The sequence below is a fragment of the Callithrix jacchus genome, chromosome X, assembly GCF_049354715.1.
Source record: "Callithrix jacchus isolate 240 chromosome X, calJac240_pri, whole genome shotgun sequence".
Taxonomy (NCBI): Eukaryota; Metazoa; Chordata; class Mammalia; order Primates; family Cebidae; genus Callithrix; species Callithrix jacchus.
The window spans coordinates 144,524,614-144,549,129 of record NC_133524.1 but is presented as its reverse complement, the minus strand read 5'-3'; the positions used below and the strand labels follow the sequence as shown (position 1 = coordinate 144,549,129).

At 40.5% G+C, this 24,516-nt stretch overlaps 1 protein-coding gene across 1 annotated transcript in view; it reads right to left on the bottom strand.

The window, feature by feature from the left end:
- Positions 1-4,354, bottom strand: part of FMR1NB (FMR1 neighbor) — a 44,797-nt gene extending 40,443 nt beyond the window's left edge. The window contains exon 1 of the mRNA XM_008990005.5: positions 3,986-4,354. Coding sequence (XP_008988253.4) covers positions 3,986-4,334 — 349 coding nt within the window. The 5' untranslated portion in view covers positions 4,335-4,354. The remainder of the gene's footprint in view (positions 1-3,985) is intronic.
- Positions 4,355-24,516: the final 20,162 nt, after the last annotated feature.

Sequence of the window (24,516 nt, the reverse complement as noted above, 5' to 3'; positions counted from 1 at the left end):
AACGAACACAGGGACAGAAAACCAAACACTGCATATTCTCACTCATAAGTGGGAGTGGAACAATGTGAACACATGGACACAGGGAGGGGAACATCACACACGGGGGCCTGTCGGAGGATGGGGGTGAAGGGGAGGGAGAGCATTAGGACAAACATCTAATGCATGCGGGGCTTACAACCTAGATGTCAGCTTGAGAGGTGCAGCAAACCGCCATGGCACATGTATACCTATGTAACAAACCTGCAGATCCAGCAGATGTATCCCAGAGCTTAAAGTAAAAAATAATAATAATAATTCAAAAATAAAATGTTGAAACAAAAAAAGGCTAGGAGCAGATCGCCTCACTGGTGATTTCTACCAAATACTTAGAGAAGAATTGACATCTATGTTTCTCAAAACCTTCTGAAAATAGAAGAGGAAGAAAACTTAACTGATTCTAGGAGTTCAGTATTAACCTGATCTCAAGGACAAAGACACCCCAAGAAAACTTCAGATTAATATCACTCATGAATATAGATACAAAATTCTCCTGCAAAATAGTAGCAAATCAAATGCAAAATGGTAGCAAACCAAGTATTACAAGGATTATATGCAATGAAGCGGGGTTCATCCCACTAATATAAAGACAGTTCAACATAAGAAAATAATTTAACATAAAACACAAAGGGAAACAATCTGATATCTCAACTGATGCATAAAAAGCATATGACAAAATCTAAAACACTGTCATGAAAAAAAATCACTCAGCAAACTATGAACAGAATGAATCTTCCTAAAACATGATGAAGAGCTGATATACAGCTAACATTATAATCAATGTTGAAAAACTGAAAGCTTCCTCTAAAACATGAATGCCTGCTTTCATCACTGCTACTCAATATTGTGCTGGAAATTTTAGCAAGGGCAATTAGGCAATAAGAGCTAAGTGGCATCCAAACTGGAAAGTAAAAAGAAAAATCTCTCTATTTACAGATAACATGATTCTATATCTAGAATATCCAAAAAGTCCACAGAAAACTTATTAGAGCTCATAAATAAATCTAGCAATTTTATGATGTACAAGATCAACAGGTATAAATCAGCCGTGCTTCTATATACTACCGACAAACAATTTGAAAAGAAAAAGATAGCCATTCCATTTCCAATAGCATCCAAAAGAATAAAATATCTAAAAATAAATTTAACCAAGGAAGTTAAAGACTTGTACACTGACAACTACAAAACATTACTGAAATAAATTAAAGAAGACATGAATAAATGGAAAGACATTTCGTGGTCATAGATTGGAATACTTAATATTGTTAAGACGGCAATACTTCCCAAAGTAATCTACAGATTCAATGCCAACTCTATCAACATTCCAACGGTTTTTTTCCAGAAATGGAAAAGCTGACTCTCAAATTTATACAGACTTATAAGGAGCCAGGAATACTCAAAACAATATGGATAAAAAGAACAAAATGAAGGACTCACACATTCCAACTTCTAAGCTTGCTACAAAGCTGCAGTAATCAAAAGAATATGGTACTGGCATAGGGATAGACACATAGACCAGAATAGAATTGAAAGTCCAGAACTAAACCTGTAAATCTATAACCAACTGACTTTTGACAGGGCTGCCAAGACCACCCAATTGAGGAAAAAATTGTCCCTTCGACAAGTGGTGCTGGGACAACTGGTTATCCACATGCAAAATAGTGAAGTTGGACCCTTAACATACACCATTTGCAAAAGTCAACTCAAAATGGATCAACAATCTGAATATAAGAGTTAAAACCATAAAACTCTTAGAAGCAAACATGGAAGAAATCTTCATGACCTTGGATTCAGCAATGGATCCTTAGATATGACTCAAAAACACTAGCAACTAAAGACGAAATCGAGAAATTGAACTTTCTCAAAATTAAAAACATTTTTACATCAAAGGACATTATCAAGAAAGTGAAAAAACTACCCACAGAATGGGAGGGAACATTTGCAAATCATGTATCTGATAAGGGTCCAGTATCCAGAAAATATAAAGAATTCTTAAAGGTCAAGAATAAAACCAAAAACAATCCAATTAAAAATGGTCAAAGAATTTGAAAAGACATTTCTCCAAAGATGTACAAATGGCCAACAAGCATATAAAAACATACTCAATGTCATTAGGCATAAGGAAAATATAAATCAAAACCATAATGAGATACTATTTCACACCCACTATGATGCCTATAATTTTTAAAAAGGGGGACAGATAACAGGTATTGGTGAAATTGAAGTCCTCAAACATTGTTGGTGAAGATGTAAAATGGTTCAACCACTTCCTAAAACAACGTGGGACTTCCTCAAAAAGATCAATGGAGTTCCCATATGACCCAGCAATTCTACTCCCAGAGAATTCAAAACAAGTCTACAAAAGAACTTGTACACAAATGCTCGTAGCAGTATTGTTTACAATAGGCCCAAAGTGGAAACAACCCAAATTCGGTAAATTTCAAAAAATAGAATAAAATGTACTAGATCCCTACAATGGAATACTAATCAGCCAGAAAAAGGAATGAAGTACCATTATGGACTGGGGAAATGGCAGTAACTGGTTCATGGGTGTAGGTTTTAATTTGGTGTGGTGGAACAACATAGGAGTGACAGTTGCAGACTTACATGAACTAAATTCCTTCAATTGTTCACTATAAAATAGTTAATTTTATGTTATGTGTATATCACCTCAATTTTTTTTTTTTTTTTTTGAGACGGAGTCTTGCTCTGTCACCAGGCTGGAGTGCAGTGGCGCCATCTCGGCTCCTGGATTCAAGTGATTCTCCTGCCTCAGCCTCCTGAGTAGCTGGAATTACAGGTGTGTACCACCATGCTGGCTAATTTTTCTATTTTTAGTAGAGATGGAGTTTCACCACGTTCGCCAGGCTGGTCTTGGACACCTGACCTACAGAGATCCTCCTGCCACGGCCTCCCAAAGAACTGGGATTACAGGTGTGAGCCACAGCACCTGGTCCTCAGTTTTTTGTTTTGTTTTGTTTTTTTAGACGGAGTTTCGCTCTTGTTACCCAGGCTGGAGCGCAATGGTACGATCTCGGCTCACCACAACCTCCACCTCCTGGGTTCAGGCAATTTTCCCGCCTCAGCGTCCCGAGTAGCTGGGATTACAGGCACGCGCCACCATGCCCAGGTAATTTTTTGTATTTTTAGTAGAGACGGGGTTTCACCATGTTGACCAGGATGGTCTCGATCTCTTGACCTCGTGATCCACCCGCCTCGGCCTCCCAAAGTGCTGTGATTACAGGCGTGAGTCACCGTGCCTGGCCCTAGTATCCTATTTTGCATTTTTTTTTTTTTTTTTTGAGACGGAGTTTCGCTCTTGTTACCCAGGCTGGAGTGCAATGGCGTGATCTCGGCTCACCGCAACCTCCGCCTCCTGGGTTCAGGCAATTCTCCTGCCTCAGCCTCCCGAGTAGCTGGGAGTACAGGCACGCGCCACCATGCCCAGCTAATTTTTGTGACGGGGTTTCACCAGGTTGACCAGGATGGTCTCGGTCTCTTGACCTCGTGATCCACCCGCCTCGGCCTCCCAAAGTGCTAGGATTACAGGCTTGAGCCACCGCGCCCGGTCTGGTCCTCAATTTTTAAAAATGGGGCTACAAGGGAGGTTAGTATTTTGTGAAGGGAAGTAAGGAAGGGAAGGCTTTTGTTAGGGGAAGTTGGGAAGGGAAGGTCTTCCAGAAGTGAGTTTAGGCGGGAAAGACTTCCTGCCGCGCAGGCGTAAGAGCAGGTCTTTATGAAGGGAGGTGAGAGAGGGCAGGACTTTGTAAGGAGGACTGCTGAGGATAGGGCCATAAAGGCTTTTGGGAGGAGAGCGGACAGGAGGGGGCAGGAAAGCCTTTGGTTGGTGCCCACAGGTCGCCACACCCACCCCTCCCGGTCCCCCGTCCCCAACCCCCAGTCCCCCAGCATTTCCCTGCCTGGCCGGGAGCCAGCCCTCACCACTCACCGGAGTACAAGTGGTAGCACACTAACGGCAGGATCCAGATGGACAGCGTGAACAGCCAGAAGCGTCTGTGGAGCCATATGTTCCTCAGAAAGCGGCGAGTCTCAGCCCAGAAGCCATGTAGAGACGCCCGCCATCCTGGCCTAGGCTCATTACCCGTTGCAGCCTCATGCTCGGGATAGCTGCTCTCGGGATAGGACCCGCTTTCCACCACCTCAGGAGTTATCTTTATTCGAGCCGCATGGGTCCTTGACCTATTCCTCCCCCTCACTTGCCTCCGATCTGAAGGCATGGCTCCGGGTACTGCCTTGCTGAGAGACACCGCCTCACTGTCCAACGGTCTGTGACCCATAAGCTTCCGGGTCAGTCCATGACCCCGAAGTTCCGGTGCAGCCCATGACCCCGTGACTCTGTGGCAGTTACACTTGCGTGACTTGTGCCAACCCTCGCGATATCTGAAACTGATTCCTTCACAATGATGTCTTCTGCTTCATTCCACAGGCCCAGACCCTTATAACCACGTGGCCAGTGTTTGGTGCACCTCCATACTCCTACTCAAAGCCTGGGTCTAGATGCTTGTTAAATGCTTGCAGAACAAGTGAACGGGGCTTGAGGCCTGCATCAGTGGCATGACTGCTTGTCATAGATCAACAAAAAGGAGTAACTCGGATTCAGACTCCAGCCTTGGCCGTTAATTCCTCCTCATTCCTAGAGTGCATACTGTAGTGTACAGTCACTACAGTTAGTCATTACAGCACTGGCGACAGCAGCTGCTAGCCAAATGTGGCTGTTTCAATGTAAATTTCAACTACTTAAAATTAAATGAAATTAAGAAATCAGTTCCTCAATCACAGTAGCCACATTAACAAGTGCTCAATAGCCACATGTGGCTCATGGCTACCATCCTGAACACTGGCAATATATATATATGTGTGTGTGTGTGTGTGTGTGTGTGTGTGTGTGTGTGTGTGTGTGTGTGTGTGTATTTAAAAGGGAGTCTTGCTCTATCACCCAGGCTGGAGTGCAGGTCACGATCTTGGCCCACTGCAACCTTCACCTTCCAGGTTCAAGCAATGCTCCTGCCTCAGCCTCCCGAATAGCTGGGATTACAGGTGCATCCCACCATGCCTGGCTAATTTTTGTATTTTTAGTGGAGACAGGGGTTTCACCATGTTGGTCAGGCTGATCTTGAACTCCTGAGATATATATATATATATATATATATATGTATATATATATACACACACACACATATGTATATATATACGTGTATATATATACACATATGTATATGTGTGTGTGTACATATATATATACATATATATATATATATATTTAAGAGGGAGTCTTGCTCTATCACCCAGGCTGGAGTGCCGGTCACGATCTTGGCTCACTGCAACCTTCACCTTCCGGGTTCAAGCAATGCTCCTGCCTCACCCTCCCGAATAGCAGGGATTACAGGTGCATCCCACCACGCCTGGCTAATTTTTGTATTTTTAGTAGACACAGGGGTTTCACCATGTTGGCCAGGCTGATCTGGAACTCCTGACCTCTGGTGATGCCCCCACCTCGGCATCCCAAAGTGCTGGCATTACAGGCGTGAGCCACCACACACAGCCGGAGTATTTTCATCATGGCAAAAAGTTGTCTTGGGCAGTGCTGGATGTGAAGAGTGACTAGTGAATATCATAGATATTCAATAGATTGTTACACTTTAGTAGAAGAAGCCTTTAAGTGTGGGACAAAACGCTATTTGCCTTATGAGACCTTGAAACTGAGTTACAAATAAATAAAATAGGACAATATGAGAACAAATAATGTGTGAGGAACACTGAAGAGTGACTAAAATCATTTACATTTTATTGCCATAATTAGCACCCATGAACTGGGTGGCTCTGAGTAAATGTCCTCTTCCCACTAGACCTTGGTGTCTCGTGTAAAATGTGAGGGCTGTACATTGTTGCTAGACCCCATTTTGGCTCTAAAATCTGACCCTTGGGCCAAATCCCATTACCTTCGTTGATTTGGCCACACCTGCAAAAGGACTGTGTAGGTAATGCTTCCATAACTGTTAGCCTACCACATTCTAGTTTACAAGGGATATGAAAACCATCCTCAACTGCACTTCCATCCTTATTCGTAATTATATTATATGCACTTTCCAAAGGAGTTTCTACTAATTTTATTCTATTGTTATTTCCAGTGTTACTAGACATCCCACAGAGGAATTCCAATAATTCTTGAAACTTAGCAAACTCCATCCATCCCAGCCCCATGCCCAAGAGCCATTCATAATGCTCTTTCCTTTATTCAAGAGTCTAACAGGAAAAGAACCCATTTTCCTTTTACAGTTTTTTAAATCATTTTTTTGGCTTCGGCTTTTCCAAAATTAATTTGATGAGAGAATTGCTATTGCACAAAACATTTATTAATAGCTTCTGAAACTACTGCTTGCAGCTGTGAGGAACTGTGAAGTACCTAAGATTTTACTCTGCTTTCAAGCAAAAAGATAACTAGTTGCAGTTTTATAGATGCTGGCAGAAGATGCAAGACTACTGAGTCAGAGACAAAGGACAAAAGCTCTTCTGAGGCATGCAGAAACTCAACAAATCCATGGAAAATTGCCTCCCAACAGCAGCAATGTGTTTATGTCACAGCACAGGAGGGAAATGATTGTATGACCAGACACCGCACAGCCACCCTGAAGTCTCAGAAAATCAAGCTGGAGCACACCATTGGGAACTCAGCTCTTTGCCGCCTCACAGGTTGAGCTCTCTTAGCCCTTAGTTTCCCCCATCTACCAGTTAGGGGCTGTGGATAGCCTGATTGGGAAGATACCATCCAGCTCTGGCATGCTATGACTCATACTTGACTATAGCATTTGAGGTTGCCGCAAACATGTAAAGCATGGCAGTTCTACTACAATGTAATCCACGTCATACCATTAGAAACCCAAATTACTAACAGGAACTCAAGGGACAAAATCTGTAAGATTGCAACTCAGCACTTCCTGGTTTATACAACGTTAATTCTAGATTTAGGTCACACACACAAAAAAAGCCATGTGAAGTGGCCATTTTATAGATTATCAGATGTAAATTTAAAATCCTGCACTGGCTTTCCTCTTTTGTCCTATACCCTCAAGGGAGCTACATTTGATACTAAACAACCCAGACCTATTTAGAGATAAAAATGTATTGCATGGGCATGAGTACAAGAATTTTTCATGAGATGATACATACCACTGCTCACAATGTAACTACTGTTCAGAATAGACGGGTTTTTTTTTCAAATATTACCACAGACAGACATGAAAAGATGCCTGACCTCAGGTAATCATGGGAATATTAGTTAAATCAATAATGAGATATCATGTCACACTAATCAGATTAGCAAAAATCAATAAATATCCACACAAATATATAGAAATAAGACTTTGGTCATTGTTGCTGGGGTTACAAATGGGTACAACCAATTTGGTGAGTTCTTTTTTTTTTGAGACAGAGTCTCGCTCTGTCACCCAGGCTGGAGTCCAGTGGTGCTATCTCAGCTCACTGAAATGTCCACCTCCTGGGTAAAAGAGATTCTCCTGCCTCAGCATCCCAAGTAGCTGGGACTATAGGCATGTGCCTCTACGCCCCAGCTAACTCTATATTTTTTAGTAGAGGCAGGGTTTCACTATATGTTGGCCAGTCTGGTCTTGAACTGACCTCAGGTGATCAGCCCATCTCGGCCTCCCAAAATGCTGAGGTTACAGGCGTAAGCCACTGTGCCCGACCCACTTTGGTGATTTTTTGGCAACACATTGTAAACTTAAATATTCACATATTCTGTGACCTAGGAATTCCACTTTTAGGTATCTAAAAGTGGCATGTGTGCAAGGAGACAGGTGTAACATTGTTCACTGTTATAGTGGAAATAACATAAATGATGTCTCAGTAGGGTAATAAAAGCAAACTAGTTCATTCCTATAATATATAAGATAACATATAATGATAGTCAGGATCAATCGCCCTAGCCAAGGTAGTAATTATCTTTTTTTTTTTTTGCTGGTTTGCCTACCAGCATGAGGTGACAGTTGCAGCTTCTAATTGAGTGGAATTATTATTGTGTTCCCTGAAAGAAATATTGAGTAATAATAAGCTTCTACTTCTAAAATAGCAGAAACCGAAGCTGTGAGAATAGGAAGCAAAACACAAAGTTTTTGGGGATTATGGGATGTCATAAGTAGGTCTATAAGAGATGATTTCATTGTTTTATTAGGTTGTCTTCTTCTAGATGACGTGGGATGTGGTAAAACCGGTGAGGTCAACAGGCTTCAGTTCACTGTTGTACTTAGATCAGGGGAATGTGAGTTCTTTCGATGGAAGCAATGTTGTGTTAGATACAATAGTGCTTCAATAAGGTATTCAATAAATCTATAGATGGTAGGGCTAGCAGAGTTACTGTAAACAGGAAAACAAATCCAATTCCTGTTTGTGAACAGGAAAACAAACAACTCCGATCTATTCAAGTTAAGAAAAAAGTCACTGTCCAATTTGTAATAAAAGGAGTTCGAAGTAATGGAACTGTCCCAAGATGGCTGGATGGTACCCATAGCATATTATACCACATCAGGGTCCCAGGGTTAACGACTGCTGCTGATAAATTGGGCATCCAAGCAGTAGTAACAGTAAGTTTTGGTGAGAGGAAATTCATATTATTGAGTCCATGCATATTTTCATTTCTGTCCCCAAGATCACTGAATGGGCATTAAGTCCATCTGACTATTTGGCACCTCTCCTACAAAGAGAACCTTTTGATATTCATATGCAAGACCTATATTCTAGATCAACTCACATACTCCTTTCCCAAATTTCCTTGCTGTCAATCCTCCAAACTTGCTCCTTCCAAGACCCAGACCATCCAGCCGCAACATTAGCCTCTGCCCTGAGTCAGCATAGATCCTTGCCACAGCCTTTCTCTTCTTCCTGGCAAACAAGTTCCAGATGAAGGGGACAACCAAATATATGACTCGAAGTTCTGCCCAGCAGGTAGATTTCCCTTCCCCACCATTCTACCGATCACCTATGAGTGGAGCCGTATTGACACAGCAATCTCCTTACTCCTAAGAGAGAACCATTCTGTTCTCTTTCTCTGATCATTGTTGTTTCTGGATGAGCTGCAGCCATCTTGCTGCCGGTATAAGAATGAAGTCAATATGGAGAATGGCAGAAGAGAGGAACAGGAAGAACCTGAATACCTAATGATATCATTGAACTACGCCAAAACTTGACCCATTGTGGAACTTCCAGTTTGTGAGATAACACATTTCTAAATAGTTTTAACCACTTTGAATATAGTTGTCCAAACTTTCTCTCTTGTGCATTACTTCATCACCTAGTCAAAATTCAATGCTCTCAGAAGAAAATATCCCAAATTTGAATAACACATAGGCATACCTGCATATACAGAGAGATCCATGTATTTGTCGAGTGAATGGATGGATAAAGGAATAAATGTTTTTAACAGTTATTGCTCTAAGCAAAATCCTCTGTTTCTTGACTACTATCAAGAATCAGGGTTTATTTGCAGATAACTAGAATAGTTAGCTAGTTAGAATACATAACTAGATAATTTAAGCAAAGAGGGATTTTAATATAGGGAATTTGTTGATTACAAAATTCTAGGAAGGACTGGAGGAGGAAGCTCAGCTGGACTCCCTGTAAAAAATTCTAGAACAACACAGTAGGAAACCAGTGACATACCAACGCCAGGGCAATGGGAGCATTGCCTTGGTTGCAGACAATGAGGAAGTGAACTGTCTCTAGAGAAGGAAGAAGAAGAAAACCAATTATAATTTGGTCTGCTTTGTTATTATCACCATGTCAACAATTCTAAGTCATGTCAGCGGGAACACATTATTCTCTGAAAACAAAATCGTTTGTTGAGCTATATTTTAAGCAAATTGCTGAGACTACTGTTGAGTTGTAATAATAGATAAGTATACTTCAAATCAACACATTTAAATTACATATCGTTTCATCAACATTGTATTCTAAATGGAAGTGAATTTGGAGAATCTCTGCTTATATATGCAATCCCCAGTCTTTCTGGACCCAACTATACATTTCTGTTTTGAGAGCAATTTCATCACAGTTTAATCCATCCAAGCTTCCTTCAGGTACAGTTACTTCATGTCTCTAACACTCATGATGCTACACATTCCTGTGTTTAAACAAAAGCACAGTGATTGTAAATATGAAGACAAAAAACACTTGATTTTCTTCAGCTCTGTCATTCTATGATAACACTTGGAGTTTTCATTTGTGTTTAAAATTTATGGTGAAACACTGTGACAACTCTGAGGTATAATGCAAATGTTAGTATACTATAATTCTATTGCTATTATTCATTAGGGCAACAGACCAATATGCAGATGTTTGTGCCCCTTTTGTTAAAAAATGTATAATGTAATTAAATGTTAACTCATTGCTTTTTAAAGACTTAATATTGTTTGTTTTTTCATCTTTTTGTTGAAATACATATAAAATTTGCCATCTTTACATCTTTAAGTGTACAGTTTAGTGGTAACAAATATATTTACATTCTTTTTTTCCCTTTCATCTCCCTCTTCCCTCAACCTTCCTGACTTCTGGTAACCATTGTTCTAGTCTATCTTCATGATTCACTTTTGTAATTTCCACATGAGTGAGAACATGTGATATGTGTCACTTTTTACTTGGTTTATTTCACTTAATATGACTTCCAGTTCCATCTATCTTACTGCAAATGACAAGATTTTATTCTATTTTATGGCTGAATAATATTCCTTCATGTGTATATGCTGCATCTTCTTTATTTATTCATCCTTTGTTGGGGAATTAGGTTGGTTCCATATTTTGGCTATTGTGAATACTGCTGCAATAAACCTAGAAGTGCAGGTATCCCTTGAATATATTGAGTTCCTTTCTTTTGGATACATACCACGTAGTAGAACGGCTGGATCACATGGTATTCTAAGTTTAGTTTTTTTAGGAACCTCTATACTCTCAGCGGCTGTACTAATTTACATTCCTACCAACAGTGTGTGAGGGTTCCCCTCTCTTCACATCCTCACCAACATCTGTTAGTGCCTGTCTTTTTGACACAGGGCACTTTAAGACTGGGGATTGCATATATAAGCAGAGATTCTCCAAATTCATATCTCATTGTGGTTTTGATTTACATTTCTCCAGTCATTAGTAATATTTAACATTTTTTATATACCTTTTGGACATTTCTATGTATTATTTTGAGAAATGTCTATTTAGATCTTTTGCCCATTTTTAAATCAGATTATTTGGGGCTTTTTTGCTATTGAGTATTCCGAGCTCCTTATATATTCTGCTTTTCAATCCCTTGTCAGTTGGATAGTTTGCAAATATTTTCTTCCATTCTGTGATTGTCTCTTCAATTTGTAGATTGGTTTCCTTTACTGTGTAGAAGCTTTTTAACGTCCAGTGATCCCATTTGTCTACTTTTACTTTTGTTGCCTGTGCCTTTAAGGTCTTACACAAAAAAATCTTTGCTCAGACCAATGTCAGGGAACATTTCCCCAATATTTCCTTCTAGTAGTTTCATAGTTTGACGTCTTAGACTCAAGTCTTTAATCCACCTTGATTTTATTTTTGTGTAGCGTGAGAGATAGATGTACAGTTTCATTCTCCTACATATAGTTACCCAACCTGTACAACACCACTTATTGAAAAGACTGTCCTTTCCCCACTGAATGTTCTTCATGCTTTTGTTGAAGATGAGTTGGCTACAAATGGGTGGATTTATATCTGGGTTCTCTATTATGCTCCACTGGTCTATGTGTCTGTTTTTATGCTAGTACCATGTTGTCTTTGTTATTATACCTTTGTAGTAAATTTTGAAGTTAGATAATGTAATGCCTTCAGCTTCATTCATTCTTTTTACTCAGGATTGGTTTGCTTATTTGGGTCTTTTGTGGTTCCACACAATTTTTAGGGACTTTGGTTTCCTATTTCTATGGAGAATGTCATTGATATTTTGATAAGGATTATATTGAATATTTAAGTTGCTTTGGGAGAGTATGGTCATTTTAATAATATTGTGATTCATAAGCATAGAGTATCTTTCCATTCTTTTGTATACTTTTAATTTCTTTACCAGATTATATCTTTTTAAATCAAATATCTTTATTTGTAATATTTTTTGTTGTTATAATTTCAACATTTAATTTAGATTCAGGAGGTACAAGCGCAGATTTGTTACATGGGTATATTGCATGATGCTGAGGTTTGGGTCATGTAGTCAGCATAATATCCGATAGGTAGTTTTTCAGCTCTTTTCCCCTTCCATTTACCCTCCCCCAGTTGTCCCCAGTGTTTATTGTTCACATCTTTATGTCCATGCACACCCAGTGTTTAGCTCTCACTTATAACTGAGAGCATTCAGTATCTGGTTTTCTGTTTCTGTGTTAATTTGCTTAGGATAATGGCATTCAGTGGCATCCATGTTGCTGCAAAGTACATGATTTCATTCCTTTCTGTGTCTGCATCGTATTTCATGGTGTATATGTATGTACCACATTTTCTTTATCCAATCCATTATTGATGAGTACCTAGATTGACTGCATGTCTTTGCTATTGTGAGTAGTGCTGTGATGAGCATATGAGTACATTTGTCTTTTTGGTAGAATGATTTATATTCCTTTGGTTTTATATCCAGTGGTAGGATTGCTGGGTCTAATGGTAGCTTTATTTTTAGTTCTCTGAGAAATCTCCAAACTACTTTCTACAGTGGCTGAACTACTTTACATACCCACCAACAGTGTATAAGTATTCCCTTTTCTACACAGCCCCACCACCATCTGTTAGTTTTTGAGATTTTAAATAACAGCTGTTCTGACTGGTGTGACATGATATCTTGCTGTGGGTTTGACTTTCATTTATCTGATGATTAGTGATGCTGAGCAGTTTTTCAGCTGTTTCTTGGCCACTTATATGCCTTCTTTTGGGAAATGTCTGTTCATTACTTTGCCTGGGGATTAGTAAGTCATTTCTAGAATGGTTGGTTCTAGGAAAGCAGTAGTTTGCTGAGATCTGGGGATTAGGAACCTGCTGCCAGAACTATTGTCTCCAGACCCTCACTAGCAAAATGGATGTCTTGCATGCCACTTCCTTCCCATTTGGCTTAGTTTGGAAACCAAGCATAACGTAATTACAACCGATTGGTTGTACCAAAATCACATCCAAAATCTGGTCTGCAGAGGAATCTGGAAAATGTGGCGTTTTAGCTTTCTAGCTTCTGCAGTACAGAAAGGCATATTTGAAGAGGTTTGGGTGGATGTTGGGCAAGCCACTACCATCTTTAATAGCCTCACATACAGCCAGCTCATGCCCTGAACTACTACCACTCAAGCACACTCCACTTCTTACACACTCTATCAGCTCCTTCCACTGTGCCTTTTAAAATCTCCATCCTAATGTAAAGAAGCTGCTCTAAATCTTCACATTTTTTTCTTTTCCTCTGCTTTCCTACTCCTTGAATTAGCTTCCAACTGATGAACCCTCCCTGGTTTAACCACTGTGCTAGAAACTCCCTTCAGTGGATACTACTCCTCCTTCTACTTGCAGGGGAAAAGAAGAGGTCAGTAAATATCTTACACCTCTTTGCTACCCCAAACCATGGTTTCAATGCTTGTTGTCAATTTCCTCTCTTTTGGAGCCCACATTATCTGATTATACCACCTGCTTGAATTTTTGCATCTCAAGGGCCTACTAAATTTTTAAAAGTCTGTATTTCTTGCTTCTGTATTTTAGCACCTGAATCTGCAACTTCCTTTCACTCACAACCGTTGGCCTTTATTCCTAGAATGAAACTGGCTACATGGTTATTTTGGCTTCCACTTTTCAAATTTGAAAGCTACTAAAGTATGTATTCTTCTCTAACACTTTGCAGCATTTGAAACAGCTAACTTCCCTATTTTTCTCAGGGAATCTATGTGTCCTGACTGGCCTGTAAGTTCTCCAAGAGAAGATAACTTGTCTACCTTATTTTTTGCTGTATTTTCAGTGCCTAAACATTGAATAGCTCATAATATTTCCCCAATACATATATTTTAATGCATAATTGTCAGACAAAGCTCAATTCTCACATCCTCCCAATGCTTATGCTGTTGGATAAATGTAGACATTCCCTGAAATTCGGTCCTACTGCTGTCTATTATTTGTATTCTCTAGTCACTCCACAACCAGGCGTGATATATTTACTTTCATTTCTTTAGAGATTGCCTCTATATCAAAGACACTTTAATTTTCATATATCTGGTCTTGCCCCTTTCCTGAGCTCCGCAATGGAGATCAACTAAGCAAGCTCAAAGTTCTTACCTCTAGAAGAACCAGATGGAATAAGTCAGAGGCCCTGGGCTCTAGGACCTCCAGTCTAGTGTGGGAAACAGGCATGTACAATACAGTTGTAGTCCAATGTGACGAATGTTCTTAAAAACAAAGTTTTGAACACAGTATTGCAGGAACCCAATGGAGGATACAATTAATTCAGCCTGGATTTGTCAGTGAAAACTACTGAGAAGTGACATTTAATTCAGGCTTTGAAGATTAAATAGATAATGTCCAGGCAAACAAGATAAGAAAGGTGTTTTTCATGGAGGAGTCTGAAGAGAGACTTAGAAAAATGCCTTTTCTGGCTCCCTGAAGTCTACAGGAAAAATAATGGCAACAAATCCGCTCCCTCCGTGAAGCAGTCACTTGCTCTCTTTGGTGTTTTTAGTTCTTTGTCTCCTGGCTTTCTTACATATCTGGCTGGATGTCTCATTTGCTTTGATGAATATTCCTCATCTACTCAGCATCTAAGTGTTGGGTCTCCTCAGGGCTCTCTTTTAGGTCTTCTCTTTCCTTCCTCATTCTACACTATCTTCCCAAATGGTCCTATGCACGCCCACTGCTAACTTGCCATTACATCCTGACGACTTACACAACTACAGCTTCCATTTATCTCTCTTCTGATCCCTACTTAAGCATCTCTGCTTGGGTAACTTGGAAACACTTAAAACTGCTCATATCAAAACTTGATGGTTATCCACCACCAACTTTTACTTTCTTCACTTTTCTCTAACCTAATCGCCAGTAATACCTTTTATCCAGTTGCTCAAGTGAAAAATCTGAGTCACCTTTGATTCTTCCGTATTCCTCAACCTCCATTTATTCAATCAGCAAAACCTCTCTATCGTACCTCCCAAATTACCTGCATTGGTTAGTTTTATATGTCACCTTGGCCAGTCTATAATGCCAAGTTATTCAAACACTAAACTAGGTATTATTACTTAAGGGGTTTTCTAGATGAGGTTAAATCTACAATCAACTGACTTTATTTTTTTAACTTTTAAGTTTGAGGTACATGTGCACGTTTGTTATACAGGGAAACTATAGATGCTGGACATTAGACTTTCGTGTGATACGAAATTTGCAAAAAGTTTTTCCAATTCTGTTGGTCATCTGTTTATTCTGTTGATATTTTCCTTTTCTCTGCAGAAGGTCATTTTAATGAGATCCCATTTGTCAATTTTGGTTTTTATTGTGATTGCTTTAGGCATCTTGGTCATGAAACTTTTGCCAGTTCCTATGTCCAGAATGGTATTTCCTGCATTGTCATCCAAGTGTTTACAGTTTGGGGTTTTACATTGTCTTTAATCCACCTTGAGCTAGTTTTTGTATATCATGTAATGAATGGGTCCAGTTTAAATTGACTTCAAGTTAAGGATATCACTCTTGATAATTTGGGTTGATCTTATCAAATTAGTTGAAAACTTTGGGTTTCCTTGAAGAAAAAGAAATTCTGCCTGAAGACTCCAGCAACAACTCCTGCTGAGTTTCCAGCATGCTAGCCTACCCTATGAATTTTGAACTTGCCAACTCCCACAATTGCACAAGCTGATTCCTTAAATAAATCTCTAATCCAATATGTAAACAGTATATATTTTATATATTCTATACTTTATATATAATACTTTATGTCATATAGACACACACACACACACACACACACATACACACATATATATACGTATATATATACATAAAACTGAGTTTGTTTCTGTGGGGAGCCCTGACTGGTACACTTGATACACTGTGTCTCTAATTAATTCAGGTCTCTGCACTGTCTCCTCCTGTGGTCTTGCTCATTCCAATCCATTCACCACGCTGTAATTATTGTGTACTTGTAAAATTGTAAACCTGATTTTGTCACTCTCCTGCTGAATATCCTTCTCTGGTGATTGCCTCAACAATCCAAATTCCTTTTCCTGGTTTATGAGCACTCACCTTCTCTGTACCTTGCTTACCACCTTAGCCTCAGCTTTTGCCCCCTCTCCCTCATTCATATGTTATGACCCTACCAAACTTCCCCAGACTCCTAATGCTGTCTCCTGCCTTTGTACATGCTTCCTCCTTCTTCTCACCTGGCTAGCTCCTCTTTTGCCTTCAGGCCTCAACTTAAATATCATCCTCAGACCAGGTTCAATCCCCATCGTATACTTTCCAATAAGGTTTGGTTGCAATATCATTAATACTATAGCGCTTGAGTTTAAAGAAATGATTCAGTTAATTTAAATAAGGAGAGAAAGATGTGCTCAATATTTACTGCCTCCTCTGTGAACTGTTTGGGATCTTTTCTGAGTCAGTATGTCTTCAAGTGGCCATACATCTGCCTGGTGGTTTTTCTTTGTTTATATTCAGTTGGGATTCCTCTGTTAAGCTACGTTGCTGCCAAACCTTCCATCGCATTTTGTCATCCCATCAACAAGGTGGGAGAGTTGAAGAGTGCCCATTTTCCCTTATCTGAAGATTGGCATGAGACATCAATGTGTTTAGAAAAGTCCCTAATTCTTTGGAGTTTACAAGTGTGGCTAAGGATGATGAAATTCCAAAATCTCACTGCCTTATAGCAGCAAAGGTTTGTTGCTTGCTCATGCTACATGCCCAACACAGGTTGGCAGGGACACGGCTGATCGTCCCTGAGACCTATGCTGACAGAGATATCACCATCTTATGATGCTGCCATCTCAAGTTGAAGTTCAAAATTGTTGTATCAGGGGAAGGGTATGTAGAGAATCAAACTACGCTGCCTCTTCAATGGCTCCAGTCAGAAAGGACATGTATCCTTTCCACTTCCACTTTATTACCCAAAGGAAGGTACCGGGCCATGTTCACTTAGGGAAGCATGTACCTGGAAGAAAAAGAGAACCAGAAAATTTGGGGAGCCCTCAAAATGTCCATTACCAGGATTATTACAAATTGCTATCCGTTATTAAACACAGGCCATGTGCTGAGCACTTTACGTTGACCCTCAGAGGAACTCTGAGGTAAATGTTAATATCTCCATTTTGGAAAGGAAACAGGTTCAGAGAGGTGTCATGAGTTGCTCAAAGCCACAACTGATATTTAAGCTGGGATCTGAACCTGTGTCAACTGACTAGCAGTCAAGGCTCTCCACACAACTGGAAGCTGAGTCTGGCCCTTCTGCCAACCACTACTGCATATCCTATGCTACACTATAGTATGCGATACCCTTCCAGAACTCTGGGCTTATACAGGGTTTCATATGATGCCCTTGGCCTGGCAGAAGTGGGAGATGCATATTTTGCGCAAACTTTAGTTCACCCCTCTTGATCCAATTCAAATCATAAGGCCTCCATGAAAGCCCTCCCGACATCCTCCCACAAAAATGTATTTCTCCGGCTCAGCGGCTCTCAGCTCAAGTCCGGAGCAGGGTACTCATAACATGGTTTTATTATTATCCAATAATCTTGTTAGTTTCCTCACTACACTGTGTCTCCCTGAAGAAGCAGGCTATGTCACATTTCCCTCTGTATTCACAGGACAGAGGGAAAATAGCTTAAGTACAGCCAGCATTGGTGACACATACATGCCAGGCATAAGGCTAAGTGCTTCACACATGCTCACTAATTGCACCTTCATACCATCTCTATAGGGTAGGGGCTATTATAAGCATCATCCATTTCACTCATGAGAAAATTTAATTTCTAGAATGCTGAAATCACTTGCCTGAAGTCTCATAGGTAGCAAATTGCTGAGCTGGGGTTAGAACCCAGGTAATTTCACGCCAGATCCTAAGCATGCTTGGATGCTCTGCTACTGCTTACACTTTCTTTCAGCTAATATGTCAGCCTTTTCCTTCTAAGCCCTTTGGTGTGTATTTCCTAAAAACAGGAACATTCTCTTACATAACCACAGTACAATCTTCGAAATTAGAGAGGTAGCATTGTCACGTTGTGTACTCTGCAGACTTTATTCATATTTAGCCAATTGTTCCACTAATGTCATTTATGACAAAAGACAACATTTTCTGGTTCAAAGTACGATCCAGGATTATGTTACATTTAATTACCATGTCTTTTTTGTATCCTTTGATCTGAAATAGTTTCCCAGTATTTCTTTGTCTTTTATGACTTCAATAATTATGAAGAGTGCAAGCAATTCATTTTGTAAAATGTTCATCTATTTGGACTTGTCTGATGTTTTCATATGACTAATTTCAGCTTATTCATTTTTTAGCAGGAACACTACAGAAGTGAGGTTGTATCCTTGTCAGTGCATCATATGAGAAGGCACATTACATCTGTCTCTGTAATTATTATTTTATTGTATGTTAATTTTCATCTCCCAGTGTATTTTTCTTCTGTATCCCCAACATCAAACACACTCCCTGACTCATGGTATAGCATCAATAAACATCAGTTGAATGAATAACATCAGTCTGTTTCTCCAAAAGACATTGCAAAACATAACACTAGCCTCTTCCCTCGCCCTTTCTTCTCACATAATAATCAGCAAGTCCCACTGATCTCATCTCTTAAATATTGTAAGAATTCTGTAATCCTTCTCCATTCTCACTAGCTTAGCATTGGCTCATAATTTCAACAACCTGACCTTTCTGCCTCTAGTTTTGCCCATTAAGTCTATCTTTGAAAGGTGAGTAGAAGGGAACACCATTGTGTTATGTAGAATGGGCATAAGAATAGGTTTAATTGAGGGTAACTTACAAGCCAAAGTGTTAGTAAGATGAAGTACATTGTCTTCTGCTCTTCCAGGAGATGTGCCTGCCCACTGGTACTAAACATACATTGGATTTTTCAATGGGGTTTCTGGAGTTTGTGACTATGCCAAAGGAAATTTTGTAAAATAAGGAAGGTCCTAAATAATAGTACAAAGTTTATAATAAAACCTGTAGAGTTCCCTGAGACCTCTAGTCATGGAGCCCAGGCCAACCTATGAGAAAAAGATCCAAGGCTTAGATTGGGGGTGTTTTCGAGCCATGTGGCTAACTCCAGCAGTTGCTGAGCAATACCTCTACCTGTATTGAAGTACACACCCAGAATCAGGTTGATGACAATGCACGTTGCCTAGTTAGTAAATAATCTAAAGTTATGCAGATGTGTAACACAATCTGAGTTAGGGAGTCAGCATCTTTGATAGTGAGATCTCCAGCTGTCTCATTCGTAATCTCCCCTGGTGAGCCTTACCAACACAACTTAATGAAGGAAAAACCATTGTAAAATAACAGCAAACTGTATCTGTAGTGCTCCTAAGGAGAGCCTGCTGATGGTAGCAGAAGCTGAGGATGTAGTCTGTGCCCACTGGTTCTTTGTTTTTTTGAAGAGTTGTATGACTACCCTCAGGAAGTGGGCAACCTTTTGAAGGTAAAGGCAGGGGAGGCAAGGAAGCTATCTTAACTGCCCAGAAAAACGAATGCTGGAAGCCAGTGAGGGGTACACAAAAGCTGCTTTGAGTTAGGTCCAAGATGATCCTCTGCATTAGTTTGGCATGAACATCACAGGGGATAGACACATGAGTGCAGAAGGCCAAGGCAAATGGTGGCTGAGGCCTCTTGCCTATAGGAGAAATTCTTGAGGCATCGTTTGAGAGTGGATTGCTAATATGATCCCCCATAGCCAAATCCAGTTGGGAGTGACATATTTAGCTTTGTGATATTTGGCACTAGGGGTCACTGCCTCAGACAGGTACAGTCTGTCTTTATATGGAATAGGAAAACAGAGAGGTTTTTTTGCCCCTTGATCCTCTCCTAGCTTCTCAGGGTTGAATTTGCCCATGCTCAACCAGTCAGGGTCTGTCAGCTACCCTCAGGAAAGAACTAGACCTTCTTTTATTTCCTAGAATGAAAATCTGCAGAGACCATGGGGGTAACAATTCCTTTATCAAAGGCAGTCTCTTGAGATCCAGGAAGATGGTTACAGTACAGAGGTGACTTATTATGTGAGCTTGAGAACCACAGCAGTTCTCAAATTGCAGAGAAAGTGTGTGGCAATCCCAGATTCTGAGTTGTCCGGGGGTTTGGGAGGCAGAGGAAAGGATACCAGATGTCATTTCAATGAAAAAAGAAAAAAGCCTCCAAATTTGTGTTCATCCACATTTCTGTGATGTATGCAATACGATCTTCCCAGGTATTCATCATAGTGTGGATCCAAAAGAAGGATGGAAATTGGCTGGGTGTGGTGGTTCATGCCTGCAATCCTAGCACTTTGGAAGGCCAAGGTGGGAGGATCACTTGAGCTCGGGGGTTTGAGACCAGACTGGGCAACATAGTGAGACCTCATTTCTTTTTTCTTCTGCCTATGTTTCAGAGGAGTGAGACCTCATTTCTAAAAACAAACAAACAAACAAAAAGAGGGAAATTATTATTACATAATGTGGTGGCCACCTAAGTGTACCACTTCAGTCTCCTGTTGTGGAGAGCATAATTGACTGACAGCCCCAGATGCTACGCTTCTGAATCCACCACTGCGTACGCACTGAGGTTGTGCTTCCTTCAGCCTACTGCCAGCCAATAATCACCCACTAACTGAGCACAGTGGGGGTACTAATGGTATTGCAGAATCATGCAAGAAAAAAGTTCTTGCAAGTAGAACTTTTTAAACAAATGACTTTGGATCAAGCACTCCTCACCCACCTGGTTGAAAAACTTACTTGAAACTGCACTATAGTTGAGGATCTTCATACCCAGTCCTTCTTTCTTCCCTGCTCTTCATCGATGTCAGATTGGTATCATGGTCTAAAGTCTCTTTTGAACTTCTCTGGCTCTCTCCCCTTTACCTGTCTTGAGCTCTCACCCCAAAATATCTTGCACATCTAATTCTGTCTTGACATCTGCTTCTTAGAGGACTTGAGCTACCACATGGAATATGGCAGTGTATACAGCTGATAAGAATAGTACTAGTCAGCCTTTCAGAGTTTGTTCTTAAAGTGGCCAGTGTGGTTGTTCCTGAAGCTGACCATTCTAGCACTTTATTGCACCAACTGAATGAGAATGGAAAGAATATAGGAGTGCCAGTGAATTCCATGCTGATAGGCTCATTGGCCCCTTGTTGTTTGCCACTGGCCATAAATAAGTTGTCACATTGTATCATGTAAGAACATGTCAACACATGATAAAGGTAGTAAAGTCGGTCACACACTTTATGTGTGCTGTCTGACTGGGCCAGGTGGAAAGCAACCCATACCTAGAGCGTTTGTCTAAAGCAGTCAGGACCCCCTATCTGGCTCTAATAGGGGCAGAGGGCCTATAAAGTAAACCTGCCAGTACGAGGTAGTTCTGGGTCCTGTATGACAGCCCTTCATGATGGTTTTGTTACTGTGGTGGGTCTAAACCTGGATCCAATAGGTCACCATAAATGGTATGGCTCACAAGCTCAATTGACTTTCTCATTCCAAATGTTTTGCTTTTCTCAGGATGTGGCCCTTCCTAAGAGACAAATAACATATGTGACTTATTAATCGTGCCAGTGGATGAGTTGCATCTGTTTCCATAGGGAGCACCACATGCGTATGACTTTCATGGTCTCTTCCTGGGTGGTCCAACAGCCTGACCTAAGAGCAAGGCCAGTAGCAGCAGCCCATATCTATGTAAAGGCATTTTCATTCAAGGGGCAGAATGTTTCATTGCCCAAAAGCACCACTTGAAGTACTTCTATTAATTGTGCAGAGGACCCAGTGCCATGGAACATCAACACTTATCATCATTATAAACAATGGCTTAGTATTCCACTGAAACTGAAGCCATCATTGAGCCAGTTGCTCAGGCAAAGCAGGAGTGAAGCTTTCTCAGTACCTACTGCATAGGCAACCACTTATCCTTGCCGTTTGCTTGACTCTCTATTGGATGTACCATTTGTATTTTACATTTCTTTAGCTTGTCACACTCTGCCAATTATTAAACTATTGTCTCTCAGTTCCAAACTAACCTACTATAATCTGCTCTTTGATGCTGGGGCTGGGACTCTGCACATCATACATCTCCTTCACCAGCTGCATCCTATTAGGTTCTAACAATAAGGGGCTCTAGAAGGAGACCTCAAGATGATGGTTCTTCACTCTGGTAGAAACAGTATTTTCCAGTAGCAACACTTGAATCCAGTTCCCAGATTTTTCCGTCCACACTTCCTGAGCCAGTATCATCATGCCTCCTCAGACACGAGCATCAGCCAGTTGGCTGGCAACCTCTCCTAAGTGGTTTAAGTCCAAGCCCCATGAGGGTCTGCCTCCAAGATACCAGTACTAGCTAAACAGTGTCCCTTTCCTAAAGGTCTGAAGTTTCAATTCCATGGGCCCCTCCTTTGAGCTTTGGGTTCTCCTCATACCAGATTCATCCCTTCATTCCACCAGGCCTCAGGATGGTAGATGCTTCCTTTAGGTCCTACCTCTATTACCTTAATGTTCTTGTTCTGCATTTTCTGTCCTTTAATATCTGTTTAACCAATCCCTACATCAAACTCTCTGTTAAAATTAGTGGTGTGATTTCTGTTTTCCTGACTGGACCCTCACTGATACACTCATCTTATGAAATTTGGTTTGGTGAACCCATTGTAGAGTGGGAATGTTAGATCTGACAATCACTTCCCTTCAGTGAGATTTCCCCTTAGTCCCCATCAGGGATTTATAATGGACAAATCATAAAAGGCACGTACCATTCAGTAGTGGAGAGATTTCCCACCCTAGTATTGGGAGAGTATTGTTGCCAGGTGTATCAGATGTAAGACCTGTCATAGATACACAAAACTCCATGGGAGTCAGGTTTTATTTTCTTGCATTGCTTCTGAGGCTTCTTGCTGGAGGGTCTCCCTTTGAATTTGGCTACTAGTGTGGTGACTAGGTACAAATGCTTGAATAACGTTTTGAAATGTGAGATGTGCTGCTCTAATACCCAAAGAGGCCAAACAGATCATAGATCATAGGCTTCCTTTTCTTTGTAGTGTCTGCAAGGCTAATAGCTTTTCCTTATTATGCTAAGGAATGTCTCTTTGGGCTTTTTTTTTCTAATACAGCCCCCAAGATATACTTGAGTTGCCTAGCCCTGGTTATCTAACCTCATTCAAGGGCCAGGCCACCTGTGGACACTTGTACTTAGATAAAAGTGCATGCATTACAGTGAGGACAGTTTCCTTTGTGAGGGCCACTACCAAAATGTCATCAATATAATGGAATGGGCTTGCCCAACCCATTACTGATAAATTGCACTTATTTGCTGGAGGAGTGTGAAATTCCCACAACAAACCAGAAATTAATGTTCTGCCAGGTGAAAGTGAAATATTTCTTCTCTTTCTGGAGAAATTTGGAGAACATTAGCAATATCTAGAGTAATTCTATCCAGTTGAAATACGTGAGCCACATATGTAATTTTAATGTATCTAGTTGTCATTATCAAAAGGTAAAAAAGAGATGGGTACAATGAGTTTTCATGGCATATTTTGGCTAACCCAAGGGATATAAAATATTGACATCCAACAGCTAAATATAAAAGACAGAGACATTTTTCATTCTTCTTTCCAAACCAAGTCTTCAAAATCTCTTGCATATTCTACACCTTCGGCGTGTCTTAATTCAGACCAGCACATTTCAAGCACTCAACAGCCATATATGGCTAGTGGCTGAAGAACCAGACTGTGTAGCTCTAGGACATACCACACTGCCAGTAATGGCTGCAATCAGTTCAGTCATCCGTTGGTTTATCAGGCACTGTGAGTGCCATGGTGGCCACTGTTAAAAACACAATGAGCCAGAATGGTCTGTAATCTGAGGCCAAGGACACTGGATTTGCTTATTGGCTTAATAGGGTTGGGGAATTGGAAGGTCGTGTAGCCTATTGTTCCTTCACGGCAATGGCAGTAAATTGTATGAGGGGAATGTTTTCTTTGTCATCTTTGGTATGTGCCAGCTTTAACTGCACAATCCTGAAAGGATTTAGAAGTGCAGGAGGTTCTGCGGACTCAGTAGAACTGATGTATAGTATTCACCAAGACAGACTGACATGTTTGCATCCTTCAGATGCTTTGCTTTGCTAGGCTGAGGGAACTCAGCATGTTCATATCACTTGTGCAGTCTGACAAAGGGATGGTAAGTGAGCATGGTCTCATCAAAGCAGCCAACAGCGTCTGCAGTAATTGTGCTGAGTCTCTTGGTTCTAAGCAAAACCAATCCCAACTCCTGCCAAGGAAA